The 26,489-nt window shown below is 36.1% G+C and overlaps 1 protein-coding gene across 3 annotated transcripts in view; it reads left to right on the top strand.

The window, feature by feature from the left end:
• Positions 1-26,489, top strand: part of LOC308199414 (BEN domain-containing protein 5) — a 923,492-nt gene that overhangs the window by 173,136 nt on the left and 723,867 nt on the right. The window contains exon 5 of one of the 3 annotated variants that reach the window (XM_080603541.1): positions 13,809-13,862. The exons of the other annotated variants lie outside the window; for them this stretch is intronic. Coding sequence (XP_080459667.1) covers positions 13,809-13,862 — 54 coding nt within the window. The remainder of the gene's footprint in view (positions 1-13,808; positions 13,863-26,489) is intronic. 3 annotated transcript variants of the gene reach the window in all.

The following is a 26,489-nucleotide window of genomic DNA, read 5'->3' on the forward strand; positions in this document are numbered from 1 at the left end:
ACAATCTGAGCAATTTCCCCTTCCATGAAGTAGAAATATAAATTTATTCCTGCATTATAGAACATTGTTGAAAAAAATCAGTACTTATAGGGGCTTTCAAATGCTCATATGAAAGGTTCAAAATAAATGCAAAGGATATTTTAATAATGAGTATAACTACTACTACAGACTATAACCCTTGCTTGAATAAAATATAAAACAAGTCAAGATTTTTCAGTAGCACTAAATCTTTATAGAACTGCCTACTCAGTGGACAAAAACAGACAATTCCCTGACTTTTTTGGCAATTTTTGTTATAGTCAGGATGTTGATGTGTGGCATCATTTCCACAACTTCATCCTTATTGAAGAAATACCTTTGTTAAACTTTAATTTGTATTTTATTTTTGTTAGTATCAAAGAAGATTTCATGGGCTGGAAAAGGCAGAATGAGAAGTACCTGTAATTATCATCACTTTCTGTTGACAGCTAGTGAAACTTTGTGTTATTTTATGTAGTCAGCTTTGCAATACTGTAGAATTCTGGTTACTGAAGTAGATAGGTTATTTCAGCAGACAGTTGGGTCTAGAAAACGGCTCAACTGCATCAAAATCTGTAGGATTTTCTTTGGTATATTGGGATTTCTCTGGTCTCAGGAATAGGAGAAAGTACACCCTTATGGAGAAAGAATGCAATGTCAGGAGGACTCTGATAGATCTGCCCTTGACTTCGCACCCAGAATTTGAAAAGCCTTCAGTAGGATGCTTAGTGCCTCCATCCCTCAGCGTTCCACCTCAGAAAGGTGAAGGTTTATTTCATAATGTTGGAAGACACTGAAGTCATATGATAGGACATATAAAAAGTATTTAGGTTCTAGGAAAAGCTGATACAGCCTGTGGTATTCTCTATGTTATTTCATTATGTACAAGTAATTTTTTTCCTGTTTTAATTTTTGTTTACGTTCATGTGGAGTCTCTAACCAACTAAATCTAAAAATAAATCAGTAAATAAAAGCAAAGCAGAAATATTTTTTTTGGGCAGTACTTATTTTTGTTATCTAGCCAGAAGCATATTTATTAGATTTGTTTTCATGTCTTTTGTATGACGTGGTTAAGTCTAGGTGTTACAAATCTATAATCTCAAAATGCCATCTCTCCTGAGGTAAAGGAATTTATTTATTATCATTTATTAATTTATTTATTTTATATGAGATCTCAGTGTTATTCAAGGACAGTAGCTGGGCAGCTTGAGAGAGTCCTTGGAAGGCATGTAAAGGACTGTTTAGACTATTTTCCATGTTGATATCAAAGAAAAGGTCTTAAGTTATTCCCTTCTTGAGTAATAAACCAAAAGCTCCTATTGTAAAGTGTGTATCCAGCATTGTATCTTTTCTCTTTCAGGCAGAAGGGAATAGACGTATTTATTTAATCAGTCAATCTAACCTATGCATTTCTGATGTACACGTTTACCAGAGGTCTCAGCATTGTTTGCGTTGCTCTGATTTATAGGGCATTCTCACTGATATATGGCCTTGATGTTCCCCCTCTTCTGTATTTTAGCTGTCGGTGGCTCTCTTTTGACTGTTATTTGTTAAGTCTTGTTACTACTAGGGTCTAATTATAGCTCCCATTATTTTTAAGAAAATGTTGAAACACAAGCTCAAAAGGGGCTTTAGAAGTGCATAAATGAGAACTAGTGATGTGATAAGCACACATCAATTGGCTACTGGGGCTTTTCACTTCATATCATTCAAATAATAATTGGAATATTTAGAAGCTAAGTACAGACCTGAGACAGAAAATAAAATAAAGTTTTAAATATGATAATATAATATAATATAATAATATGGATCTTCATCTGTGTGGCTTCACACACAGTATGGAGTTATGTATGCTTTTCCTCTGTTTTGCAGAACCGTTCTTTACAGGAAGTATAGCTTGCTTTTTATAGTAAATGAAACTGCTAAATATGGATTATGTAGGAGCTGAATTGGTAAAAGACCTGCAGAATGGATGTGTATTTAAATACAAAAAGGAAGGGAACAATCTAAATCCTTAGGGTAGGGACAGTCTAAAGCATTATTTCAACCTGGGTTTGACCAGAGACAAGCGTCAGGGAGAACTTCTAGAAACAAACAGCTTAAAAGAGAGGATATTTAGTAATGAAAACAAAGCAGACTATAGTGGTGAATAACAGTAAATAAAATGCTAAATAAACATTGCCTAGAAATATCTGGTCCAGCTACCGTTATGCATATTTCTTCTAATCCATGTGTGAAAGCATTGACTTGAGCCTGTGTTTTAGGACCGGGAAGGGTGTACGGAAGCTATACGGTTAACTGTGGCTGCAAAAAATCTGATTTTGCAAAGATGAATCTAATACTCTTCTGCACACATATTGGAAACAGCAATGATGTCTATGACACATTGATGGTAAGACCAACAATTTACTGTAAGATGTTTTAAATCCCTGTCCTACAAAGCTTTTAATTTTTATAACTGAAGCCTTGCTCTCTTGTGACTATTGACTCTCCATGAGGCTAATTCTGCTGTAAATATTTTTTCCTTTACCAATGTAAATGTTTTTGATTTCTTATACTCCTCACCCTCCTCTCTATATGCCTAGTGATCTTCTCTATAGATCCCTTCTGTCTGGATAACTGTGTGCATCATATGGCAAGTAGTTGGCTGCTGGTTTACATGTTGCAGGGATCAGTCCTTCACTGTTAGGGCAATGGACTGGATGACCTAAGATATGTCTTTCATCTTTATTTTATCACTGCAAAATGCAAGTGGGCGTGCAAATCCTAGCTCTTAGCCAAAGCCATCTGCTCAAAAATATTATACAAACAGACAAGGAAGGTTTAAACTAATTACAACTTTCATCTGTTTATAAAAAAGATTCACTGCAACTGCATATATCTGGGCTTCCCCTAGTTTTGTCATCTTTTAAAACCCCAAAAGCTCATCAGGGCACAATCTGAAGACTCTGGACATTTTTTGGAAATACGTACACATTCCTCAGCCCAGCAGGATCATCAGCATATTCTCTGCTGGCCGATAATTTCAATGTACTCATTGTACAAAGACTGTGCACGTATATACATATATATATATTTTTTTTCTAGAAGATCACTGATAGCAATGTGGAAGCCCTACATTGGGCTTTTTATTTTATTTTTGACCTTATCTTGTTTTTGCACATCAAAAGGCTTGTGTTTAGGGAATAGTTAGGATTCACATGGATATACAGTTTTCTCTTTGGCTTAGGAAAATCTTTGCATGCACAAAATGTTGCCTATGTGAGAACATATTATTTCACATGGGCTGAAGAAATTGAACTGAACATAGTTTACTTCCAGGGACTCTCAGCCAACCAGAGTGAAACAGTCCTTCTAAACTTCCATCATCTCCTCTTTCTTCCAGTGCTCCTTCCATCCTGCAGACTGTCATGTCAACAAAGCTTCTGGGGTAAAGTGAGAAGTTCCCCTTATTGGAACAACTTGTTCCCTTGTTGCATTGCCAGGCTGTTCTGGACAGCCATTTTCCATCCTCATCTTTGCAGCCGGATAAGGACTGCTGCCTAGCCCCATTCAGCAGGTCACTGAGCTCAGCACTGAGGCTCTACAGTGGTACTGCTGGCTTTCTAAGTGACAGATGGAAAGCCATAAGTTTTGTCACTAAGTGTTGCCTGAGCCAGTAACAGTTGTATGTGCAGTTCAGGGTGTTGGTGTGTTCAAAGTTTTATTTGTGTGTTTTTGTTGTGTTTGTGTGATATTGTAAAAAAGAGAAGGAAAAAAAAAAGGATCTCTTCAGTCATTGAAGAGAGCTCCCTTTAAAAATTGTATAGAGAAAAAAGAAACCCATTTACATTTTATTTTTTGTCGACAGAAAATTTCAACTTAAGCATTTCTGTTTATTATTATTATTATTTATTTTTTATTTACAAGGTTTTGGCCAACTATGGCTTTTATCTGTGCAAGCGGTAACTCTAAGAGTATTTTAGACATATTTTTTTAGAGGTATCAACTGCAGTGAAACTGTCTATCTAAATAAAAGGCAAATTGCTCATGGTATACAAGCTGAGAATTTGATCACTTTCAACATTCTCTAAAGTAATTACATTAGTCTTCTGTTCCACTAGTGTGTTTTTCAGCATGTAGAAATCTTTTGCTTTGAAAAGTTTTTTTAGGATGATTAAACTACATATTCTGATTATGCATATTTATGCTGCCATTTACTTAGACCTTAGTCTCATAGTAGCAAAACAATAGAACAATGCTAAAGGTTTAACTTAATGTGAGATATGAGAATATTTGCTTAGAATATGTGGGGTTGGCTTATTAGGAAAAAACAGCCACCATATTTAACTAATTATTGGATTTTTTAGCATTATAGTAGTCAATAATTAACAATTTTACAACTGACTTAATAAACAAATAACAATTAAACTTCCACATATGGCTTACTTTGTAAAGTTACCCTGCCATGCATAACTAACAGGTTTGCTACCACATGCTAAGGATAATACTGTTACAAGTTTAATGAAGCTGGTGGTTTGTCTGTTGCAAGAATAACATAAAATTTTTATTAAATATCAAATACAGTACAGATTATCCTATAGATTATCCTGTATTTCCTTCTACTAGGCTAAGAGAAGAAAGACACCTTGCATTGAGATTTGTTGAGAATTTTAGTTTCAGTGAGCAATTTTATCTTATAGTTTAAAGTGGAAGATTAACTGAATTTGGAGGGGAGTCACCATACATTGCATTGGCATCTTAGTGCTACAACTAAATACTTGTCTCTTTACGAGCAATATACTCTGATAATAATGATACACCACCCTTATCTTCTGCAGGTTTCATGTCAGTCAAGTATTATTCAGCCTGGACGCTCAAAAGGTCTAGGTAGCAACCTGAGTTTTCATGGTCATAAACTGTCTTACAAGCTCCAGGCTTGTACAGCTGAAATGGCACTAAAGGCAGGGCTGTTTGTATCCAAATACAACCTAGTGGAGTCAGCTGAGCACAGTGTTTTCTGCTTACATGGGTGCTGTTATGATGGCAGGGTTCTGTAGAAGTGGCTGATGAAGGAGCAGAAGTTTCACTCACCGCAGCCATCGTAGGTGAAGGATAAATGCTACACAAGTTTCTCAAGAGCTAATGTAACCCAAGGACTGTCTAGAAAAGATGTGTAATAAGGCTTGTCTAGAAAAGACATGTAATAAGGCTGAACACAAGGTTCTGTGAACCGGCAGCCCTTCGTAGCTTTTGGATAAAATGGTTTGCTTTCCAAAATTGCAGCTGTGTGGAATTTGGAGATGCTATGATTGCAAGCCAGAGAAAGCAAAGGAGAGGGAGCCCAGGAGCCAGCTGTGATGCTTCAGTCATGGCTGAGTGAAACTGCATTTGTGTGCATGTCATGGTAGTAACATACAGTGCTGCTGCCCAAAGATTAAGGAATTTTTCTGACTTCATTCACTCTTTAATTATAACTAAAATCAGAAGATCACGTAGATACTTGCAAAGACTTTAATACATTTGAAATGCAGTTTGATGGATATTTCCTTAATAAGCTGATGATAATCACTTTCTTATCTGATGTCAGTGTTTTTACATTTTTTTACATTTTTTTACTGTTCTTAAAATAAGTTGAATTATTTTGAAAAGAGAGCCTTTTCATGAGGAGATTTTCAACACGAATTGTCTATATTGTTTCATGTGCAAACTTCAGCTTTACCTTTTCAACTTCCCTGTAACGTTTTATGCCTTATGACATTTGTGTCAGATTTATTTTTGTTTCTCAGTGCAGGGTATATTCTTGTACAATTCAAACTGTATGTCATCCTTCTACTGCTAAAAAGAACTGGACAGAGGTTAGGATGCTATCTTTTTCAGACTAATTGTTCCAACATAATCATTATACATAGGCTATATTTGCTTATTGAATACAAAACCTATTTTGAGGAGTTGGATGAGATAACCTCCTGAGGTTCCTTGTAACCTGAATTATTCTAATTCTATGAAAACAAAAGTCAAAGGCATGTGTTTCATTGCCTAAAATTCTGTTTCTGAAAAGTCAGAGGTCATTTTGATTTAAGGTAACAGAGCAGCAGAAATGGGAAAAATAAGGTTTTCCAGGAGGAAGCTGTAACTCTACTGTGGACACAACTAAACACATGCTTAAAATTCCTATCCTCCAGCCTCTAGGACCTCCATCCTGCAGAAAATACCTGTTTTTTTCAAGATCATGTAGTCCACAGAAGGCATACTTGTTTTTCTCAAATGCAGTCTTATCTTGTTTTAAAAAAAGATTGAAGTGGAAGACTATAATTTAAAAATAAAAGGCCCCACAGTTGCAGGTTGTGGAGAGCTCATACTGTATAAATTTTTTAGAACACAAATATTTCAGTGGCTGAGTTGATGGATGAACTTGGCAGCCTGTCCTCAAATGATCTGGGATTTTTAGAAAAACAAAAAACAACACCCTTAATGCCAGGCTCTAAACTGTGTTTAATAAAAAATAGAGCTGTGTGCAATGTGCTTATTTTGCCTTTTTTTTTTTTTTTTTTTTTTATCCCCCTTATGAGGCCCATTGCTGCATTCAGCCATTAGCCTCTACCTCATTCTGTCAATATGTAGGATAGGAGAGCCAATAAGTTGCCTTGGCAGCCTTTAGGAAGATGCATACTAAGGAGAGAAAAACAGCTACAACTTCCATGACTGTCTTAACTCTTTTTCATCTGGGTTGGTTGATCATGTTTATTCTCCCATTTAGTTGAGAGAGCCTTTTGATATACCTCTGGTGGGCTACAAGTGCAGGTCATGTGCCAATTCTGTATACAGAGAATATATACAGAGAAATGGGAATCTATCTCCACATCTAAATCATTTCCCAATAACATAAGTTACTGTTTTCTGTACACAAGATTCTACAGGACTGACTACATGCAAATTATTAAACCTCTATCTAAAACTGTATAATGCAATTTAGAATAAAATTATAACTATTGAACTTCACAGTTTCTTCTCCTGCATTTTCTATTGCCTTTAAGGTTGGGAGCTAGAAGAAAAAAGTGCACGAAGCAGCGCTTTAGTAAATACGCAGAAAATTTAAAGCCAGGAGACTGGTCTTTGATTGTGTATCCAGCTGTGCAGTAGTTTACTGACTTGGTTTCGTCCTTTCTTAAATTGGTCTGTGTCACAGGCAGTTTCAATATAAAAATACACACAGCTGGCAATAAACCCACATGCTTCCTTCACTGCACCAGTTATAATATGTAAGATCTTGTGCAGTCAATCAACTAATGTTAAGTTACATAGCTTTATTTATTGGTGAGTACTACAAACCAGTGCTCCATGTCATAACTCAAAAATAATTAGAAAAATAGTTTGGCAGGGGCTAGGGTAAGAAGAAAGCAATTTTATTTCTATACAGCTTAGGGTTCATGCTCAGTTAATTACAGAATCATGAAATCACAGAAAAATTGAGGTTGGAAGTGACCTCAGGAGATCTGTAGTCCAATCTCCTTCTCAAAGCAGAGCCAGCTGTGAAATCAGACCAAGTTGCTCAAGGCTTTAGTGAGTCAGATCTTAAAAACCTCCAGGGATGGAGATAGCACAACCTCTCTGTGCAGCCTGCTCTACTGCTTCAGTGTCCTCATGGGGAAAACGTTTCTCCTCCTATCCAGTGAGATCTTCTCTAATTTCAATTTATGCCAGTTGTCAGTCATCCTCCCGGCACGCACCACTCTGAAGAGCCTGCTCTGTCTTCTGCATAACCTCTTTGTAGGTACAGGGGGCTGCTGGTAGGTCCACATGAAGCTCTCTCTTCTCCAGGCTGAACGAGCCCTGCTCCCCCAGCCTCTCAGAGCAAGTGCTTCAGTTGATCAATGTCTTTCTTATTGTTGGGCCCCAAACCATCCTCAGTAGCTCAGTATCTAGAGGGCTGGGTAGAGAGGGCTAGTTGCTTCCCTAGGTCTCCTGGTCATGCTCTTGTTCATGTAGCCAAGGATGCTGTTGTCCTTCTCTGCTGTCAGGGCACATGGCTAGCTCACGTGCAGCTTGCTCTCTCTCAACTAGTCCCAGCTTGTGTCATTGCCAGGGACTGCAGAACATTGCATTTCTACTTGATGAGTTTCATAAGGCTCCTGTCTGCCCAGAACACCAGCCTGAATGGCAGTCCTGCCCTTAAATATGTTGACTGGTCTCTTGAGTCTGGTTCCATCAATCTGTAAAATATTGCTATACATTTCTAATGTAGCCATATCTGCTATATTTATTATGGTACAAATGAAGTAAATAGCATTTGGACTCAGTGTTTTAACACAAATTTATATTTATATTGTAGTTGTAAAGATATGATACAGAAAGCTTAATAAAACAACTAAATCATATCAACATTTGAAATAAAATAAATGTATGGGTTAAATATCTATTGTATTTGGGTTAAATCTTAATTCTTACATCATGCTGCTGACATTCAATTACAATAGGACCCTCAGTGCTAGACATGTTGTTGAAAAAAGGATCATAGGTTAGTATCTGTTTCCTGAGTATGTTACTAAGTCAGTACAGAGGCTGTAAAATGCATGATGATGTCCATTTTACAAATGGGTATGAAAACTCTGAAAAATAATGGTTTGGTTCAATGTCCCATGGGACTGGAAAGAGAAGCCAAATCGCAAGTCTCATTCCACTGTCCAGGCATTAGATTAATCTTCTTTCTGGCAGGTATTTAATTCAGAATAGATTTAGATCAGAACTTTTGTTTGAACACAGTGGCCATTTAATCATGCCAAAATGTTTCCACTGTTCCTGCTTTTTCTTTCATTATATTGTGTGCAAAAGAAATTATAATCAGCAAAGCACTAGAACTATCACCTGGCTATCCTGAATCATAATGAAGTACTGTGTGGCATTTTACCGTGCCAATTCCTGATTTGTGGTTAAATTTGATATGCAGCATACTGAATTCACGTTATTGTGTAAATATTCTCATTATAAGCTATAATTTGCTTTTGATCTGAGAAGGTCATAAACATGCCATCAGTTATTTCATAGTAGTATATAACAATTCATTGTTTTTTGCTTCACTTCAAATGAGAGGTATCTGCAGTAACTGTGTGGTAATGGCTGGCAAATGTTGACTTTTATCAATGGCTTGTGTTCGCTTCATGCCTTCAGCTCCTACATATTACAGCAGTGATTGCTGTTTCTATTTTATTCTGTGGTGGTTTAGTATTATGCTGGATATACTACTTTGCATAATGTTATCAAATTCCTACTATTAGTCCTTGGAAAATATTCGTCTCAGATTCCAAGCTACTCTGAAATAATGGCAAGTTTAAATCTAATTTGCAGTCAATCAAGATCTATAAATGATTGTCAACCATCAATTTCATGTTTCTTTAATTCTGCTCTGAAAAACAAACATTTACATTTTATCTGGTTCTTTTCCTGTCCAAAACTCTGTTTTTCACTCTTTTTTTTTTTTTTTGTTTTGCTGTTCCTTCTGGCCCTGTCACAATCTCTCCATGAAAACAGAGTAATGAATGTAGCACAGAAGCTTTTATGAGAAGGCGCTTCAGCATCTCATGAGACTAAGAGGAGGAATTTGTACTCATACTAAGCCAGAAAGGGAACGAAGTAACAAGTGGCTCCTTTCTCATACAAAATCTTGTTGATAGGGAAGGTACCAAGGCAGCAAGAACAGAAAATAGTGTTATTTTAGTTCCAATGGATGGAAATTAGAGCTAAGTACTGGTTGATATTGCCCCAAATCGAAATGAGTGCTTTATAATAAAGAAATACAGAACAGGGTGACTTGTTAAATACACAAGATATTTGGAGGCATGGCATAAGTGTTCAGAAGTCCTTTGTCTGGACTACATAGTACAGTTTAATTAGTCACCAACATTGCATGTCTGTGCTGAAACCCATGCAATTAAGCAAAAATTAGCCACCAGCTACTACTGTTTAAACCTACCTATAAGTCAGGATTTCACAATACTGCAAGTAGCACGGGAAGTAGTTGTACTGTGCAAAGAGAAGAAGCCCATACAGTGAATTCCTAACAGAGAGCAGGGAAAATGACAACGCTTCCCACCAGCAAGCTGCAATGAGAATCTGAAGCCCAGTGCCATGCGTGCACATTCTCTGGATTATGAAAGTGCACTAAACGATACCTCTGAGTTGAACTTCTAAATGAGGTTGTGCAACTTGTTGACTCATGGCTTTTTTTTTAAGTGCCTCTTTGAGCTTTAAGGTTTTAATCTTTGAGCTTTTAGCTCAGAACCTTTTCATTTTGGTGTTGTTGCTAGTCCTTTATTGGGGCAATTTGCAGGAACAAGTGCAGTACTCGCTGTACTTAAGGCATTTTCTGAAAACCATCACATAATACAGTCTTTATTATTTGCATTATGAGAGCATTAACATCTAAATCATGGATGAGGAACAACCACACTGATGTCTGAAGCTGGTGTCTCAAATCCACTTGAGCAGTCATGTTAGCTGAATGCACTGGTTCTTTTTTACAAATTTACTACTGAGAAGCATTGTTACAAGCCCCTTGAAATGTATAGTGAAGTGATGAGCAGGCTTTTGGTGTTATTTGAACTTTTCATACCTGGCATTAATTGACTGACCCACTTTATTTATTGATTTATTGATTGATTGATTTTCACCATTACAAACAGCATGAGCAACACTTAAATTACAAACATGAGCAACACTCACTTTCTTTTTCTTTATGGAGAGTCTGTTGAAAAACAGTTTTTGTGTCTTTAGACAGATACTTCTATGCAAGTTTCTCCTGCAGTGTCAGAATATTGATGGGATCTTCAGGGATGTGCTGTGTATTTAGCCCTGCTGACACTGAATTTATTCCAGCCAAAGGTGTTTTAAAATGACAACTAAATATGCTTCTAGAAAAATACATCACTAATAGTTTCTCTATTATTTACATAAATATTCAGGATTCCCTTCACTGGGATCTTCAACTTTTTCACAATAGGAGAGTAGATGTATTTACCACCTAAATTACAGCTGAGATTCCTAGACTGCATTTGCTATGTGTTGTTCTAATAATATTGGAGATTAAGCAAAGAAAGCCCAAATTTTTCTGGCAAACTTCTCTTGGCATCAGTTTGTCTGGAAAATCTTCATGGGGCTCATAAAAATCTATTTATTCCCACTGTTGTCTCACATGGTAGAATAACCCACATAACATCCTCAGGCATTCCTTATGTATCTGGATAAGAAAGTCTTGTAGTTCCTTGTGGACGTTTTTCATTATTTCTACCTTGACATATAGATCAGATAACAACATTCACTTTTTTTCCCCTGACTTTTATTAAGAAAAGGACACAAATTAACTCCCTTATTTACATTTATATTTAATTGGTGAGAGATCTCTTCTCTTTTCTGAAGACCAGGGAACAGATTTGTATCCAGATAAATAGTTTACCACTGTCTGCTTTTGAAGACCCATTAATTAAAATGTGAATATATGTCTTTCTGGATCTGTTTAAATATGTCTTAAATGTCTTAATATGAATTTTTGCTTTTAGACCAACAGCATACAAAAATGATGAAAATAGACATTTGTAAGGCAATTTTTGTAGTAGAGGAAATTATTTTTTATAATTAACAAAGAATGTAGAAACCATCAATTTTTAAAACTTTTGTCTGTGAATGCTTCTTAGTAATTGCATAATACTGTAGAGAAGTCCATTACTAAAATGCATTGTCATTGTTTTTGCTGTTTCTTGTTAGTGATGGGTCTGTACATAGCCATCCTTTATATATCAAACTAATTCTAAAACAAGTATTTGCTTTTGCTGAAAAGACATGACACAGAAGGCTGAGGTAGAGGATCATGTCAAAATATCTGAAAGTCAGCAGGAAATTCCTTTCTAGGTAGAAGGCCTACACAAAGTTCAACATTTCAATAGTGCCTTATTTAATTCAGGATACAAGTGGGGATTAAATACTGCCTAGAACTACATGTAAAGCTTGCAGAATCCAAGAGGAGGGTGAAACAGAAAAAGAGGTTTTGTATAAGTGTAAAATTGAAGCTGGGACTAAGTTCCCTAGCATTCAGAATAAAAGGAGGTGGTAAAATTTGTTAAAGGAAGATGTCTTTCTTTATGCTTAAACACGCTGGTTAATATTCTAGCCTGACTGAAGTCAGGAACAAGCTCCCACCGATATCAGTGGCACTGAGATTTCACACTTTAGCTGAGGGAAGCAGTAGATCTTCTTTATTTCCATCTTTCTTTAGAACTCTGACTCCAAGGAGCTATTTGCTTTGCATTTGACTTTGCCCATGGGAGATTTGCTTTCCACTTCAGTAGGTGTACATCAGTCCCTTCCTGCCACTGCCTAGCATCAAGAAAGGAGGTTTCTCCTGTGTGTGTGTGGAGGTGCATCCGAGGAATGATAATTTTTCTTTCCATGCTTTGTGATTACATCAAGAGGAGGTGTTTATAAATGTGCTATTTTTATTTGGGGTTTTGCTAAGGATGTGGTGTTCTGAATCAATATGTCTATTTTAGCATTAGTCACTGAGTCACTGTACTACAGATAGTACTGCTAAGTGACTAGAGACAGAGCCCAGCAGAGACCACAACTGCTGGGAGTCCATGGTGGTCAGTATTTATGCTCATGAGCCACAGAGAAAAAAAAACAAAAAACAAAAAAACCACTCTTTTGGTTTTGATCAATTTTTTTCACATTAAAAAAAATATATATTTTTTAAATTTATTCACGGATGATATTTAAACTTTCCATTCCCCTCCCCTCCCCTCCCCTCCCCTCTCCTCCCCTCTCCTCCCTACTTTTTCTATTTCACAATGGCTTTTTTTTTTTTTTTAATTCCTCATTTAACATTTTGTTTGTGCATGATATTGCATTTCTCTTTAGGAAATGCCAACAGTCAGTATTCCACAGCTGCAAAGTTACTACTGTCTTGAGGCTGGTACAGAAACAGATACAGAGCTATAGTCTGTTTAAATGGAGATTAAAATTTTATGTAGCAATTAATGGTTAACTGGGGGTAAATGATCCAAAATTACCCAGCAGGGTCTTTGTTGAACAGAAGCACTGCTTAATGTCCCTTGTTTACTAACAGTCTGATGATGAAGAAGACATTTCTTCTTGTATACTGTCAGGTCCACTTAGAAGCTAGGATGTGCTACTTTGGTGCAGTAGGACAAAGATCAGGGATATTGTAACTTGCCCTGGACACAGATTTACACTCCTTGATACACCATTTAATGTTTTGGGATCTATGACCACCCAGTGAATACAGTTGACTGTTGGAAAGTGCTTAATCTTCCAGCTTAACAGAGACCTAATGAAACTATGATAGTTGTAATGCAATGCAGCCTTCACAAAGTCATCTCCCTACTCCTCGGCACTACATGGAATGTGTGAAGGCCCAGGCATTTCTTTGCCAGTTTGATCACACAGGAAAATTATCTTCCTGTCCAAAAATGTATGTTCACCCACATTCTGTACATCAAAAGCAATGAAGGTACTGGTTTAAAGCTGACAGCTTAGGGATGGGCTCCTGTTTTTTGGAAAAAAAACTCTTTTGCCCCTTCCTCCATGCTTTTGTGTCACACTGGGAAGGTGTGACAGAATATACCTCCTGGAGGTGAAAAGAAGAAGGGAAGGGGGACACGAAGATCTGTCCCATCTCTTTTGAGCAACCTTGTTTGTTTTGTGAAGTTCACTTAAATAGGCAATAACTACACTTGTGACTTTAGGTTACTTATTTATTTACTATGCTACAATTCAGTGACCTGTTTTTTTTTTTCAACCAGATTCCCCACATAGTCTATGGCACTGAGTATTGGTCCTGTAAATACTGTGAAAAAGTAAGTATTGACAGAAAGCAGTCCAGAGAACCTAGGTCAAATGCTTACAGATGGTGATGGTGATGACCTGGTTGTCAGCCTTGAGACAGTGTATGAAATAGTATAGTGTATGAAATAGTAAAATTTCCCCCCCCAATTTCTACTGCAATCCTCCTAAGTCATCCACTAAAATAAGACTTCAAGCAAACAAAAGTAACAGTTAAATCATCTGCTATGCATTAAGTGTACAAATACTGGAAATTAAAATCCTTCTTGCCGCATGCATCCCAAAAGGTTTAAAGATTGTTTTGTATGGAAGAGTAGGAAGGAAAATGTCTGTCAATGCATGCTATATATGTTACCCGTGAAAAATATTTCATAGACTTGAAGAATAGAAGGGAAAAGAATCCTGGGGAGTGATACAAAGTGCTGTTTGGTTTTCAATACACATAGATCAATTTAAAAATTAAAAGAGGGAAATATCCGATAAGTACTTTATTAGATAATAATTACCAAAAATTTATGCAAAATTACATTCATAATGTACACAAGTATCCCCAAAAAACTGGCAAAAAAATACAAATAGCCACTGATGCAAAATTCAAGCGTAGGCAGATTACATTTCAAAGCGACAAGCCATTTTGCATTTGCTGGCAGGAGCTGGCATCTGTTTTTAGATGTAACATCCTCAGTGTAGCTGAAGAGCCTCTCAGAAATAACGTTGCTGGGAAGAGCTCCAAGTGAAGACAAAGCCAGGTTTGCAAGATGTGAAAGTGAGCTTGCATTAGACTTCCACCACTCAGCAAGACCTACTGTGTGTGTAGTGAGCTCAGTGAGGTACAGAACTAGTTCATATTTGGCAGAAACGGGAGTCACTTGAGCTTGAGGTTGTCATGATCTTTTCCAAATAGCTCATTACATTTGCAGCTTCCAGGTGGGCTGTATGATACTCTTTGGTCTTTATTGCTGCTTTTTGGATGACTGGGATTTTCCCCTGATGTTCCTCAGCTTGACTGTGTGTGACAGTTCTGGCATTGTCTTGGCGAAATCGAGATCTGGCAGAGAAATGCCAAAGCTAAGGAATCAGATCTCATATTACATGGTGTCTTTACTGACACCACACTGTTAAACTACTCAGAAAGACAAGATAACACTTTCTTTTTCTTGGCCTTGTTGCCTTGATCCAGTACTTGCACGCTGAAGTGGGACTGTCAGAGCCCTGACAGCTGGCATGATGACACACATAGAAACATCTACAGAGCTTATTTTTCAAGCTAATTCTTTAAAGGGGTTGAGGATGTGAATGACAGTGTTTGCCAGGCTCTACTGTACCTGAGTCAGCACCAGCTGTTTCCAGCCAGAAAACTATCCATGATTGTTTGTTCTTCACCAGGCTTTTCAACATGCAATAGGTGGTCTTCCACCTTGTGACTATGCCCTGGGAGAGCATAGTTTGGAAACAAAATCGTTAGTGTATTTATAGTTTCCGAGTGTTCAAGTGGTAATAAACCTGTCTTCAGTCCTTGAGAGAGATTTCAGTAAGAAGACTCAAAGGAATGATCTTGTTAGGAATGATATGTCATTCATCTAAACGCAGAGGGATATGTAGATGGTATCTCTCTAATCACTTTGTAGTCATCAACAAGCTACAGTAACAGCATAGTATAAGGTCCTTTCTGACCACTGTGTAAAATCATCTCATATTTCTATTAATTGGGCATGTCCAGAAAGGCATGCTCCAACCATGTCTCAGCTGCTGAAGGCCAGGTCATGCACAGCACAGGACTTGAAATATTTAATAACTGAGTGAAAAGAGAGTCTGAGTGGTGACATTTGGATACCACAGACATGCTCGTATTTTCTGGTTTTAACATGACTACTGTTCATAGGTAACCTTGTCAATGTGCCTGGGGTTGCAGTATTTAGAAGCAGAAGAAGCTGGTGGAGTATTTACAGTGGGAAGGATGATACTGAAATTTTAACAAGCACATCACTGACCCAAAGTCCAGGCACACTGTTATAGGTGTTCATGCTTTCTCAGACAGTGTAATTTTCCTTTGGGAGGGGAGCTATCTGATGGCACCTGTTGTATCTAACATCCATAGTCTTCATTCTTTTGCAGAGCTATCAAAGTAGTTGACGTTAAAGGCTGACTATGCAGTGACCTTATCCTTTGCTTTGATACTTCTATGAGTTTGCACAAATGCAGTTTCAGCATACTTTTCTTTTGGCTGACATACAGCGACCAATATAACAACCCTTTGAGGAATGTTGACTTTCTTCTTCTCCCCCCCCCCCCCCCCCATCTGTGTCTAGTTCACTGAGAAGTCCCCTTTTTTTCTCTTGGACTTTATCTAGCAGGATCCAAAGGGAGGCATCTCTTACACAAACAACATTTTTATCATTACAGTATTTAATAAAGACAGTGTACTTAAAAAGTGTTGATCATCCAAATGTTACGTGGCTGAGACTCCTACACTCCCAGACTTCAGTACCCAAACAGTAAAAAAAATAGTTCAGATTGACAAGCTTTACAGAAAAAGAAAATTAGGTCAAGTGTTTTTCACATCCTTGTGAAACACTTGTATCTGTTCTTATAAAAATAACTTGTTGAAAATAATATCTCATTTATATCCTATAGAATGTGATGAAGGTAATTTGTTGGTTGCTGTGCAGTGGGACTCTACTTAAATAAATCCACTGTATCATGTATCCCAATTACTTTCACTATAAATGTGTTTCCAAAGAGCACTTTAAAAAAAAAAAAAAAGTCACTTAAAAGCATGCAACTGATCAATGCCTCTTTGATTCTAACTGTCAGATAGAGAGTTAGGTAGTTATTTTTATCTAAAAGTTTTCGATCTGCCCATACAACCTAGAAAAATTGATGTTTATGATGAGGGAATTTCACCTTGGAAAATAAAAAGGAGTCTACAACAATACTGGAAACATTTGCTGAGCTGAAAGATATTTTTTTTTCCTGGCTATAGACTGCCCATAAAGAAAGTATCTAATTGTACTAGACGCACTTTGGAAACTTTCCCAGAGGAATAATAGATAAGTTAACGGAGCACTTTTTAATTTTGCAAAGTGCACTCTTCCTTATAATTTACTTAATATAGAAATTTAATGTACTGCAGTTTACTGAACAAATTACATTTAAAGTATTTTAGAGTTAGCTTGAAAGCTTTGCTTTGGTAGCCAGTTGGACTTTATTATTTGATTATCCAGATAAGGACAAGCAGTAACAAAGTTCTCTGTCTTAAGTGGTTCCAGGGATTATCTCTCAACCATTACCACTGTTAAATGCGGAATTTAAATTCCCAGAATAAAATAAAGGAGTACAGTACAGTGCTTTCCTGCATCTGCTTTAGTTAATACTTAGTTTCCATTTGACCTGTTTGAGAGGACTTCTTATTTATTCTGTAACAGCTTTCATGAAAGAGCTATAATTTTATGTAATAAAAAATAAAGTTATAGGAAAATATTAGAATGCTGGAAATGGATATGACCGGAATCAAATGTCCTCTTTGCATGTGCTGCAGTACGGCTAACTAAGGCTCTTTTTCCATTTATTTGAGAACTTCCCCAAAAGCACAATTCTGAGTTAGAAATAACAACATATATAACTTGCTTTCATTAAACCTTGTTATAGACATGATTCATCATAAATGATTATTCAGTCATGCCTTGCTTAGGGCAATCATATAATTAAAACCACCAAAATACCAAACAACCACCATCACCAAAAAACATAACACATTTTTTTTTAAATTATGTTATGGTTTTGTTATCAGACAGAAGGTCAAATTAGTGTTTGTACTTGGAATGCCATAGACTATGGCACAAATTATCATAGGCTCTAAATTAGCATGTTAAAAAGTTTCACCTGTTACCTGAAGGAGCTCTACATTTCTGTGTTAGACAGAATTGTGGGCAGAAATCCTCATTACAGAGGATTTTGCTGTCTTTTAGACAGCCTGGGATGGTCACACAGAGCACTTGGAATACACAGACTTACTTAAAGTTTATGAGAAGCCAATGCAGAGAGCAGAGTTTTGACGTATTCTTGCAAATCATCATGGCTGAAGCACTGTTGCATACTGCATTGTTTGAAATTTCCTGTGAATGGTTTCTCTACCAGGAGGAGTCATAGAAAAGACAGGGCATCAAAAGAAAGGAAGTATACCTGAACCTTTTGGTGTCTGCTGCTGTTGTCTTCTGCAAATGGGAGTTTGAAGTTGTACAGAGATGGCAGTGGCTGGGAAGAACCTCATGGGATGTGGGAGAGGATGGCAAGATGAAGAATGGATGAAGGAACTAGCATGACAGAAAACCTCAGTAGGTATTAATGAAACCAGGTTATCACATTAAGCATGTGATGTAAGAGATCACTGAAGTAGTTAAATTTTATTTTATTTTATTTTATTTTATTTTATTTTATTTTAAACACTCAGCACTGCGCAGGGCTGTTGTCTGCTGATAGATTGTTGATATGCTTCAGAGCTTGAATAGTTTTTTGGTGTTAGACTTGATGGCTGGAGATGAAGAATTAAGTTTTCTTCATCTGGAATATAGCCTCAAGGTAACCTCAGAGAAATATTTTATGCTTCTGCTTCTTTGAAAAACATATGTATGCTGTTTGCTTTTAGCAAAAACATATAAATGGATAAATCAGTAAATGGCCTCATGAGATTAACATTCAATTAATGGATGATTTCTCTACACAAAGATTTTTATTATCATTATCATTACTGAGAATAATTAGTCATAGAAGTCTCTACTATCATCAAGTTGAAGAACATGACTGTATCTAATTAACGCTGATGTGTAGAATTGGATATTGCATTTTGTCTAGGACAGCAATGCAAAATCCCATGCTCTTGTGAAGTATGAGCTTCAGTGACATCATGTGGTCAGGACACACTTTGTTTTATCTGAAAGAAGGTATTTTCAACACCTAAAAATGAAGACATACTGCTTTCTGAAAACCATACGTATTAAATATGAGTATATAACCTAAAGCTGTAGCATGCCATCTACAGACATTAAAGACTGTGCTAACGACATGGACCTCCTAGAAAAATTCTGGTGAGAAATTAGAGAGAAGCTGAAAAAAATCAGTGTGGATGTATCTCATAAGGTGGTTCTTGAGTTCAGAGAAGAGCTAAAACTACTCTTTTAAATCAGGGAATGGACAGCTGGAGAAAAGTAGCAGCCTGTTTCCTTATAGGTCCTTGGAAATATAATTTTGTCATTTGACTACTGGAGGACATTTCTGCCTGCACTTGTGGATTGAGTCAAAAACACGGTTTAGATATATCAAGTTGTTATTAATTGCAGACATAAAGAAGATATTAAAGGTAAAGATGATCATTAATTTCCTTGCAATGACTAAAGTTTTTATATTTCCAGAGGCCTACCCTTTCTTTAATGAAATACTTTCCATGCTTTGGCTCACTCAGAGTTTTCTGCCATCTCAATGAAGTTGTACTTCTTTCACAGGGAAAAAAATATCTTGATAATGTTGGCATAATGCATGTTAAGTTGTTGTAAAGGAGATGAGCTGAGAGGGTACATAAAATAGTTAAGATGGATCACTCTCCACAAATGAAACAAAACTTTTTATTTGTGGTCTAGAAAGGCTTAGGTCAGTGTTTTATTTTCTATTTTTTTTTTTTCACCTCTAACAAGTTGTTGTAAGAGACAGTCTTCAGTTTGTTAGGCAATAACAAGTGAAAATAATGTGGAATAATCTCACAAATAAGGAAGTATGTAGATTTAGTGAGCAGATTGACATTTGTTTAACAGCTTATATTCCAAGCCATTATGCCCACTGAATTTAATTGCAAGGAAATTAATATACAACGTCTAAAGCAATAGCAAAAATAAATAAATAAACATATAATATTCTGTTAATGTTTCTTGCTTCTTTTCAACTTTTCTCTTCTGATGTGCATGTAGTTGATACAGACTCTCAATTGTTTTTGCAGAAAAATAGTAGAAGACATTTAATAAAAACAACTTTAATAGTTTTCTGAAGATAATAACATGTACATCCAGGGAAGGTTGCTTTCTGCCTTTAATTTTTACATTAACATTTTATTTTATATTTAATGAATGTAGAGTTGGGACTAGCAATTTGAGTGAATTTTGTTTCATTTTTCTGTGTAGGATGTTACTGCTGCTGAGTGTTAGCGAGTGCATCACTAATATACATTTAGAAGTTTTTAGAAATTGAATTTTTAAACATTTTCTCTCTTTTCTAAATAATAACTGTTGTCATCAGCTATTTTTCTCCCATATTTTTCTCACAGATCTCCAGGGAAAAATTAATATTTTTAACTTATGTGTACCAAGACAGAAAGGTCTGAAAGACAGACTTAGATGTCTAGAAATACCACTCATCTCATGAGTATTTGGTATTAAAATCTACATGAAAATGATGGTGGGAAGGGTGAGCAGATTTGAAAGCTCACAACCCAGTAAATTCTAAAAATCTGCTCTTTCTTTGTTTAGATGGAAATTTCAGAGACTTGATAGCACATCAACTGTGAGATAAGCTGGAGGTGTGAAACAGCACAGTCTACCTATTTCTTTCTTTTTTTTTTTTTTTTTAACTCCTCCTTATTTTATTCAGGTGCATTTGCAGTCAGAAGCCTCTTATCAAATGTGTGCTTATAGTTGAAAATGACACACCTGCCCAGTATCTATGGTAACAAAGGCTCTCTTCAATCTCAGACTTCTTGGTGCTCTTTTCAGCCTTTTTATACCCTGAAAGAAAATATAATAACAAGTATTTTTAAGAGTTAGTTTTAATTTCTGTTGCTATTTCGTTGTAAATTTTCTGTAGAAATCTGAGCATTTTACCACTATAAGCTTTTCTCCACTGATTAGAATAGATTGGCCTTTTGTAATGATGCAGGGTTTTTGTTTTTGTACTTGCAAATATAATTGAAAAATGCAATTTAGAAATGGTAAAATAAACATTCTATTTTTGGAAAAGAACTCCAGTTAAATGAGAGTTACCTATGATACCTATTACTGCAACAAAATCTTCCTGGTTCTATAGATTGACATAAAAAACTGCATATCTATGTGGTTGCTTCTAATCAAAATTATAAATAATCTATTGTGCTTTTTATTGTTATGGAGAACTGATCTTGTCTTCCAAAAATATACTAAGGTTTTCCCTCCTGTTGAAATTGATTAAAAGGAAGGGTTTAGTTTCTCACAATATCACTTAGCTTGGATGACTGCACTGAATCAACACATCTTGGAAAATACTCAGTTTAATAACTATCTCTTTATTTATAAACCCTGACAATTAAAAGAAAAAAGAATCCCAAACATAAGGCCCGTTTTTCCTCTTAAAACCTCTCTCACTCTTTTCAGTGTTGTAAGTACAGTCAGTATTAGCTAAAGAAAAGGGCTTCAGTACCATCTGTTTTGCCTGGTTCTGAGATTCTTTCAGCAAAATCAGAAGACAGCCTGGGCATATTTTGAGTTTAAGTGGTATTGTGTGTACGTTCTTTTAAATCAAGGTGAAGAGACAAGTTCCCCTGTGGAGTTCAAGAATCACTTAGCAAACCAGATCCTTGTCAGAAAACATAACAATATTCTTTCTTTATAGTGCACTCTATTCAAGGCTGCCTTTCATAAGACTACCCATGACATAAGGCTGCTATTCTTCAGTTCCACCTGTACTCCTATTTCTCATTTGACAAGCACCTTCCAACAAGTGCAAAATCCTTCACTTCTAAGAACTGTCTTTTTATTAAAATGTGATATATTCCTTGTCTGTGTCCTACCTATGAAACCTCATAGACCTAATCTATTTCACAAAGGACCATAGGTCATATTCGTCCCCAGAATAACCATGTAAATCTCAATGAGTTCACTGAAGTTACTGTATATTTATACTCATGTGGCAGAGCAGTGATATGTTCCATTCATTGAATAATTCTTTAACCACTGTATCATTTTATTAGTGTGGTTAAGAATGTGATGATTTATTATTTTGTTTCATTGAAGCTCATCAATTCTGGATACCCAATACACAGTACACAGAATCAGAGAATTGTAGGGGTCGGAAGGAACCTCGAGAGATCATCAGGTCCAACCCCCCCCCGCCAAAGCAGATCTAGGATGCCAAAGCTTAAACTAGGATATATCTAATGTTTTAGGCACAGAACAGTTTCTTAAACAAAATTACTGAAATGCAAATTTTAATCTAAGCCTGTGAAGTTTTGCAGATGAAGGTGAACAACTTGCATGCGTCTGTGAAGAGAAAACCAGCAGATGGATTCAAAGAGTAATAAGGTCAAAGTAGCTGACTGGAAGAAGGAACTTTGCAGGAACATCTTAAAGAGCTATGAACAGCCATGATCTATGATCAGAAAAGACCTGAATAAGGGTGTTGTGACATTAGAAATACAAAACAATGGATGAGACGATTCACAGCTTCAAATGACCTCTAGCTCAGTGGCTGGACACCCAGATGAGGTAGAAAGAAAATTTGGAAGCTGTTCTGTTTGACAGTAGGGCAATGGGGATATCCAATGGAGATTTTTCTGAGATTTCCTGAGATTTAAGACCAAGATTTAATAGATTTATTTTCTTAAGTAAAGAAAAAATACTTTGAAAGCAATAAACTTTGAAACCTTTTGTTCTGCTATTTGTTTGGGAAATCATTTATTTGAACATATCTGTTGCACATATTTCATGCCTTATATTTCCTCTCTATCAGCTAAATCTAAGCATTTCCCATTTTTGCTAGTTTTTCAAGTGTGCATATGGTTTTTAAGTGTATGCATCAGCTATGCAGAAAAGTGTTAGGGCAGGGCTTGGCTTCCATGGAGTTGGGTGTGCTTACAAACCATTCAGCTGGACCTCCTGGAGGGAATCCAGAGCTGAGAGGCAAAAATGGGACTTCATAATAGGCAGCAGCATCAGCACCAGAAGTGATACTGCCTCTCTGGTGAGCAATTTAGCTAATACAGTGTCTGTTGGAGGCAGAATAGGTAAGACAGGAGAGCACAGGGACTCTGTGGATACTCTACTGGGTATTTTGCTTGCCACCTATGAGAAAACCTCTCTGTTCATCTATCCAGACTCTTCTTCAGATGTGAACAACACTGCTTACAACTTGATGCTTAACTTCAGGAATCTTCTGAATGGTCGACCTTCAAATGAAGGTTGACCTTCAGAACTGAAAGGCAGAGGCAGTTTGTGCATATAGCTGTATATGAACATGCATATATTCATATATAGAAAAGTGTATATTGAGTATTTATATATTTTTATAAGTATATTTAGACACTGCACTTTATTACTCTCATTTAGTGTCTACTTCTGTATTATGGAGTCTATGGAGGGTAGTGACAGCAGGGAACAGAGGTCAAAAATATTAATAGGATTGTTTAATATTATAAAAGAATTATATTTTTCAAGGTTATTCTAATATCCTAGTCAATAGCAATATCATCACTGTGTCTTCATGTAATCAGATTAAGCTTAATAAAATATAATGCTGAATACTCAAAATTAAAATGAAGATGAAATAGGAGAAGAAGATTGTGATAAATAAAGTTGTCATTGTCTTCATTTTATCAAATAATTTCTACTGAACAATGGTAAGGCTCCACATTGGCTCCGTGGCCTTGTGCACAGAGGTCATCCAGAGATAACACATCCTTTCCCATCACCATTTCAATTATCAGGTTGTTTTCAAGTTTTTACAGAGCTGACACGAGCTTTAAAAGCCATGGGGCTTACTGCTTGGAGGAAGGCAAATTCCTCCACTGAAAAAAAAGAAACAAAACATAAAGACCTACTCAGTTTTACCCAGTTCTGAAGTATGGGTGTAAATACTCTTTCTTTCTTGAAAAAGATGCTTGAGAGAAGCTCCTTCTTTCACTTTTCACAGCCAAAGGAGAGAGCAATGCACATAGAAATTCGTAAAGGAGATAAAAATGACTGGGGAAGAAGCTGAAGGCTGGGAGAACAAAGGAATGATAGTTTTAAGGGGAAGAGAATGTGATTGCTCAAGAAATAATTAGACTTGTTACTTAATAAATAGTGTTTCTTCTATTTATTATGCAGTTAGAGCTTGTTTGGTGTCTGCGAGGAAATAATTGATTTGACTTTTAACAGACATTTAATGAGTTATAGAATAGCTTAGAAATCTTCTTCACACTGTGAATGGAATTGTTTTCAGAGCCGATTTGTGAAATTTGTGAAGACAGACCCAGAGTTCAAAACCAAAAGTGAACTCCTACATGGAAGGTTTATTTGGATCATTCTTCATGCTCAGCCTACTTGTAGAAATTGGATTAAACCTTTAAAACTAATTTTTAGTTCCTTAGCTTAAGGGTGTTTGAGACTGAGATGCTGTTGTGAGGTTCCCTTTGAAATTTGTTTTACAAGTTGTTTCATGGTGATTGACAATATCATATCTGGTGCATAAAAGGAAACAAAGGCAGGCTAACTGCATTTTGCTGCATAGTAAACTTCTGATGGATGTACTGAGAATCACTAATTTTGGCTTAATTTTATTTCAGATCATTAATAGCACATAGAGATTTATTTATTTATTTGTTCGTTGTATGGAGATTACAACATGCAGGAGTTATAACTTTTGCTGCATAGTAAACTTCTGATGGATGTACTGAGAATCACTAATTTTGGCTTAATTTTATTTCAGATCATTAATAGCACATAGAGATTTATTTATTTATTTGTTCGTTGTATGGAGATTACAACATGCAGGAGTTATCACTTTTGCTGCATTCCTACTCTACCTTTATCCTTGTTACTTTAAAAGGAGGTGTAAAATATCTCCTTTGCAGACTCAAGTGCTTAAAACTTACTAAGGAAAATGTGACTGTGATCAGTTACCAGGCTGTGGGTAAATGCTGTTTCATTTAAAATTGGAAAGAAATCATCCCTTCTTCTTTACTCCAAATATAAGGGATAAACTGGATATATGGTCTTTAGAGTCCAGGTGGGTATTGTCACTCAGTTGATTAAGGCTGATTTGTAACTAATTTTGGGAAGGAAATATAACAACTGAGATTGCTTTTGCAGCTTTTGATAAGAACCTCTGTGGTGAACAGAGAAATGAAAAAAAAATCATTCTACCATTATCCAGTATTAATATGTTGTGCATGATTTGGTAGATGCTATGCATCTCTGTAAGTATATATTTTTAACCATGAGAACAGATTTTTTTCTAATAAAAGGAAATTCCTTTCTAATAAAAGACTAATAAAATATAAGACTGACTATGGTTTATTTTTATAATGGAAGCCAAGCATAATGAAAGTGAGGGATACAGAGAGCTGAAGAGACTGACTGAAGGAACCAGTGTATTCAGCACATATAAAACAACTACAAATACCAAAAATGTCATGGTTACTCACTTAATATGGTTTATTACTTTTACTGCTGTAACATTCAAGGAGCTGAAGACTACTGCTAAGACTCATGCAGAGTATTTGCATAGGCTGGGGACAACCAACATCTTTGGTCTTCAGTGACCAAAGGCATAGGGGCATCCAGTGACTGGGAACAAATCCAGAAAGTATTGGCAGCAGTGGGGCATATTCAGCATTTGGATCAATTAACTTAGTAGCATCATGGACTTCATCATTTGAAGCCTTTAATCAATATGATAACTTTTGTAAACATACACTATCTAACAGAAGTCTCAGGTTTGATGAGAGTTATGGGGTGATGATATGTACTCTGTGGAAGGCTAGATAATCATTTTTTATGAGAAACAAAACACAAATTCCATAGTGTTTGCAGCCTAAATATATCACTTAGTCATCCTTCTGTAACTCTTCTTTTTTTCAGATTAACCAAAATTTTCTTTTGGGTAAGACAAGGGCCAGAAATGAATGTGGTAGTCCAGCTGGTAGGTTACAGATAACAAAATCATAAAAATTAATGTTATACTTCAGGTAATTAGGAAGTTTGCTTATTCTATCATTAATTGTGCAGCTGTTTAATTTAAATATAATCTGATTCATAGTGTTAAAGTTTATTCCAAGCTGCATGTTACTGTTTTCCTTGCAGTCTGCAGCATTTTGTCAGGGAAATATAAAATCTGGAAATAAAAGGAAAACACTATTTTTTGTTTGCAAAATTACATGTTATGCCTATCTGTATTTTTTTTTTTTTTAATAAAAGGAACTTGAAGTAATGCAATTATTTCTACCGGGAAAACCCCTCAGGAACAAGTTGTACACAGTAATTATGATTTTAGACCGAGCTGACATCTTTACTAAGTTCTGTGTTATCTTACCCTATATTAAGTATGTTCAGTTTTTGAAGTGGGTGTTTCAAATGTCTTCTCTTAATTATCACTGTGTAACTGAAGAAAAAGTAAAAACTCACAGCCCCCTAAATGTGAAGACTGTTTTGATTTGTTTTGTTTTGATATTGTTTTTCACAAATAAATCATATAGACACATCTGCGACTGAAATGGGGATAAGCCTCCTGGTGTTATCTTATTTCTTAATTGTAGGCTCTCATTTTACAAGGCGTGTGTTGACTTGGTCCTTTCCTTATCATGCCCTCCTCTGTTGTTTACTTGCTTATTTACTGGCAAAGCTGCTTATATTTTAAATCTATCTAGGCAG

The sequence above is a fragment of the Anser brachyrhynchus genome (assembly GCF_964034855.1).
Source record: "Anser brachyrhynchus genome assembly, chromosome: 8".
NCBI lineage: Eukaryota > Metazoa > Chordata > Aves > Anseriformes > Anatidae > Anser > Anser brachyrhynchus.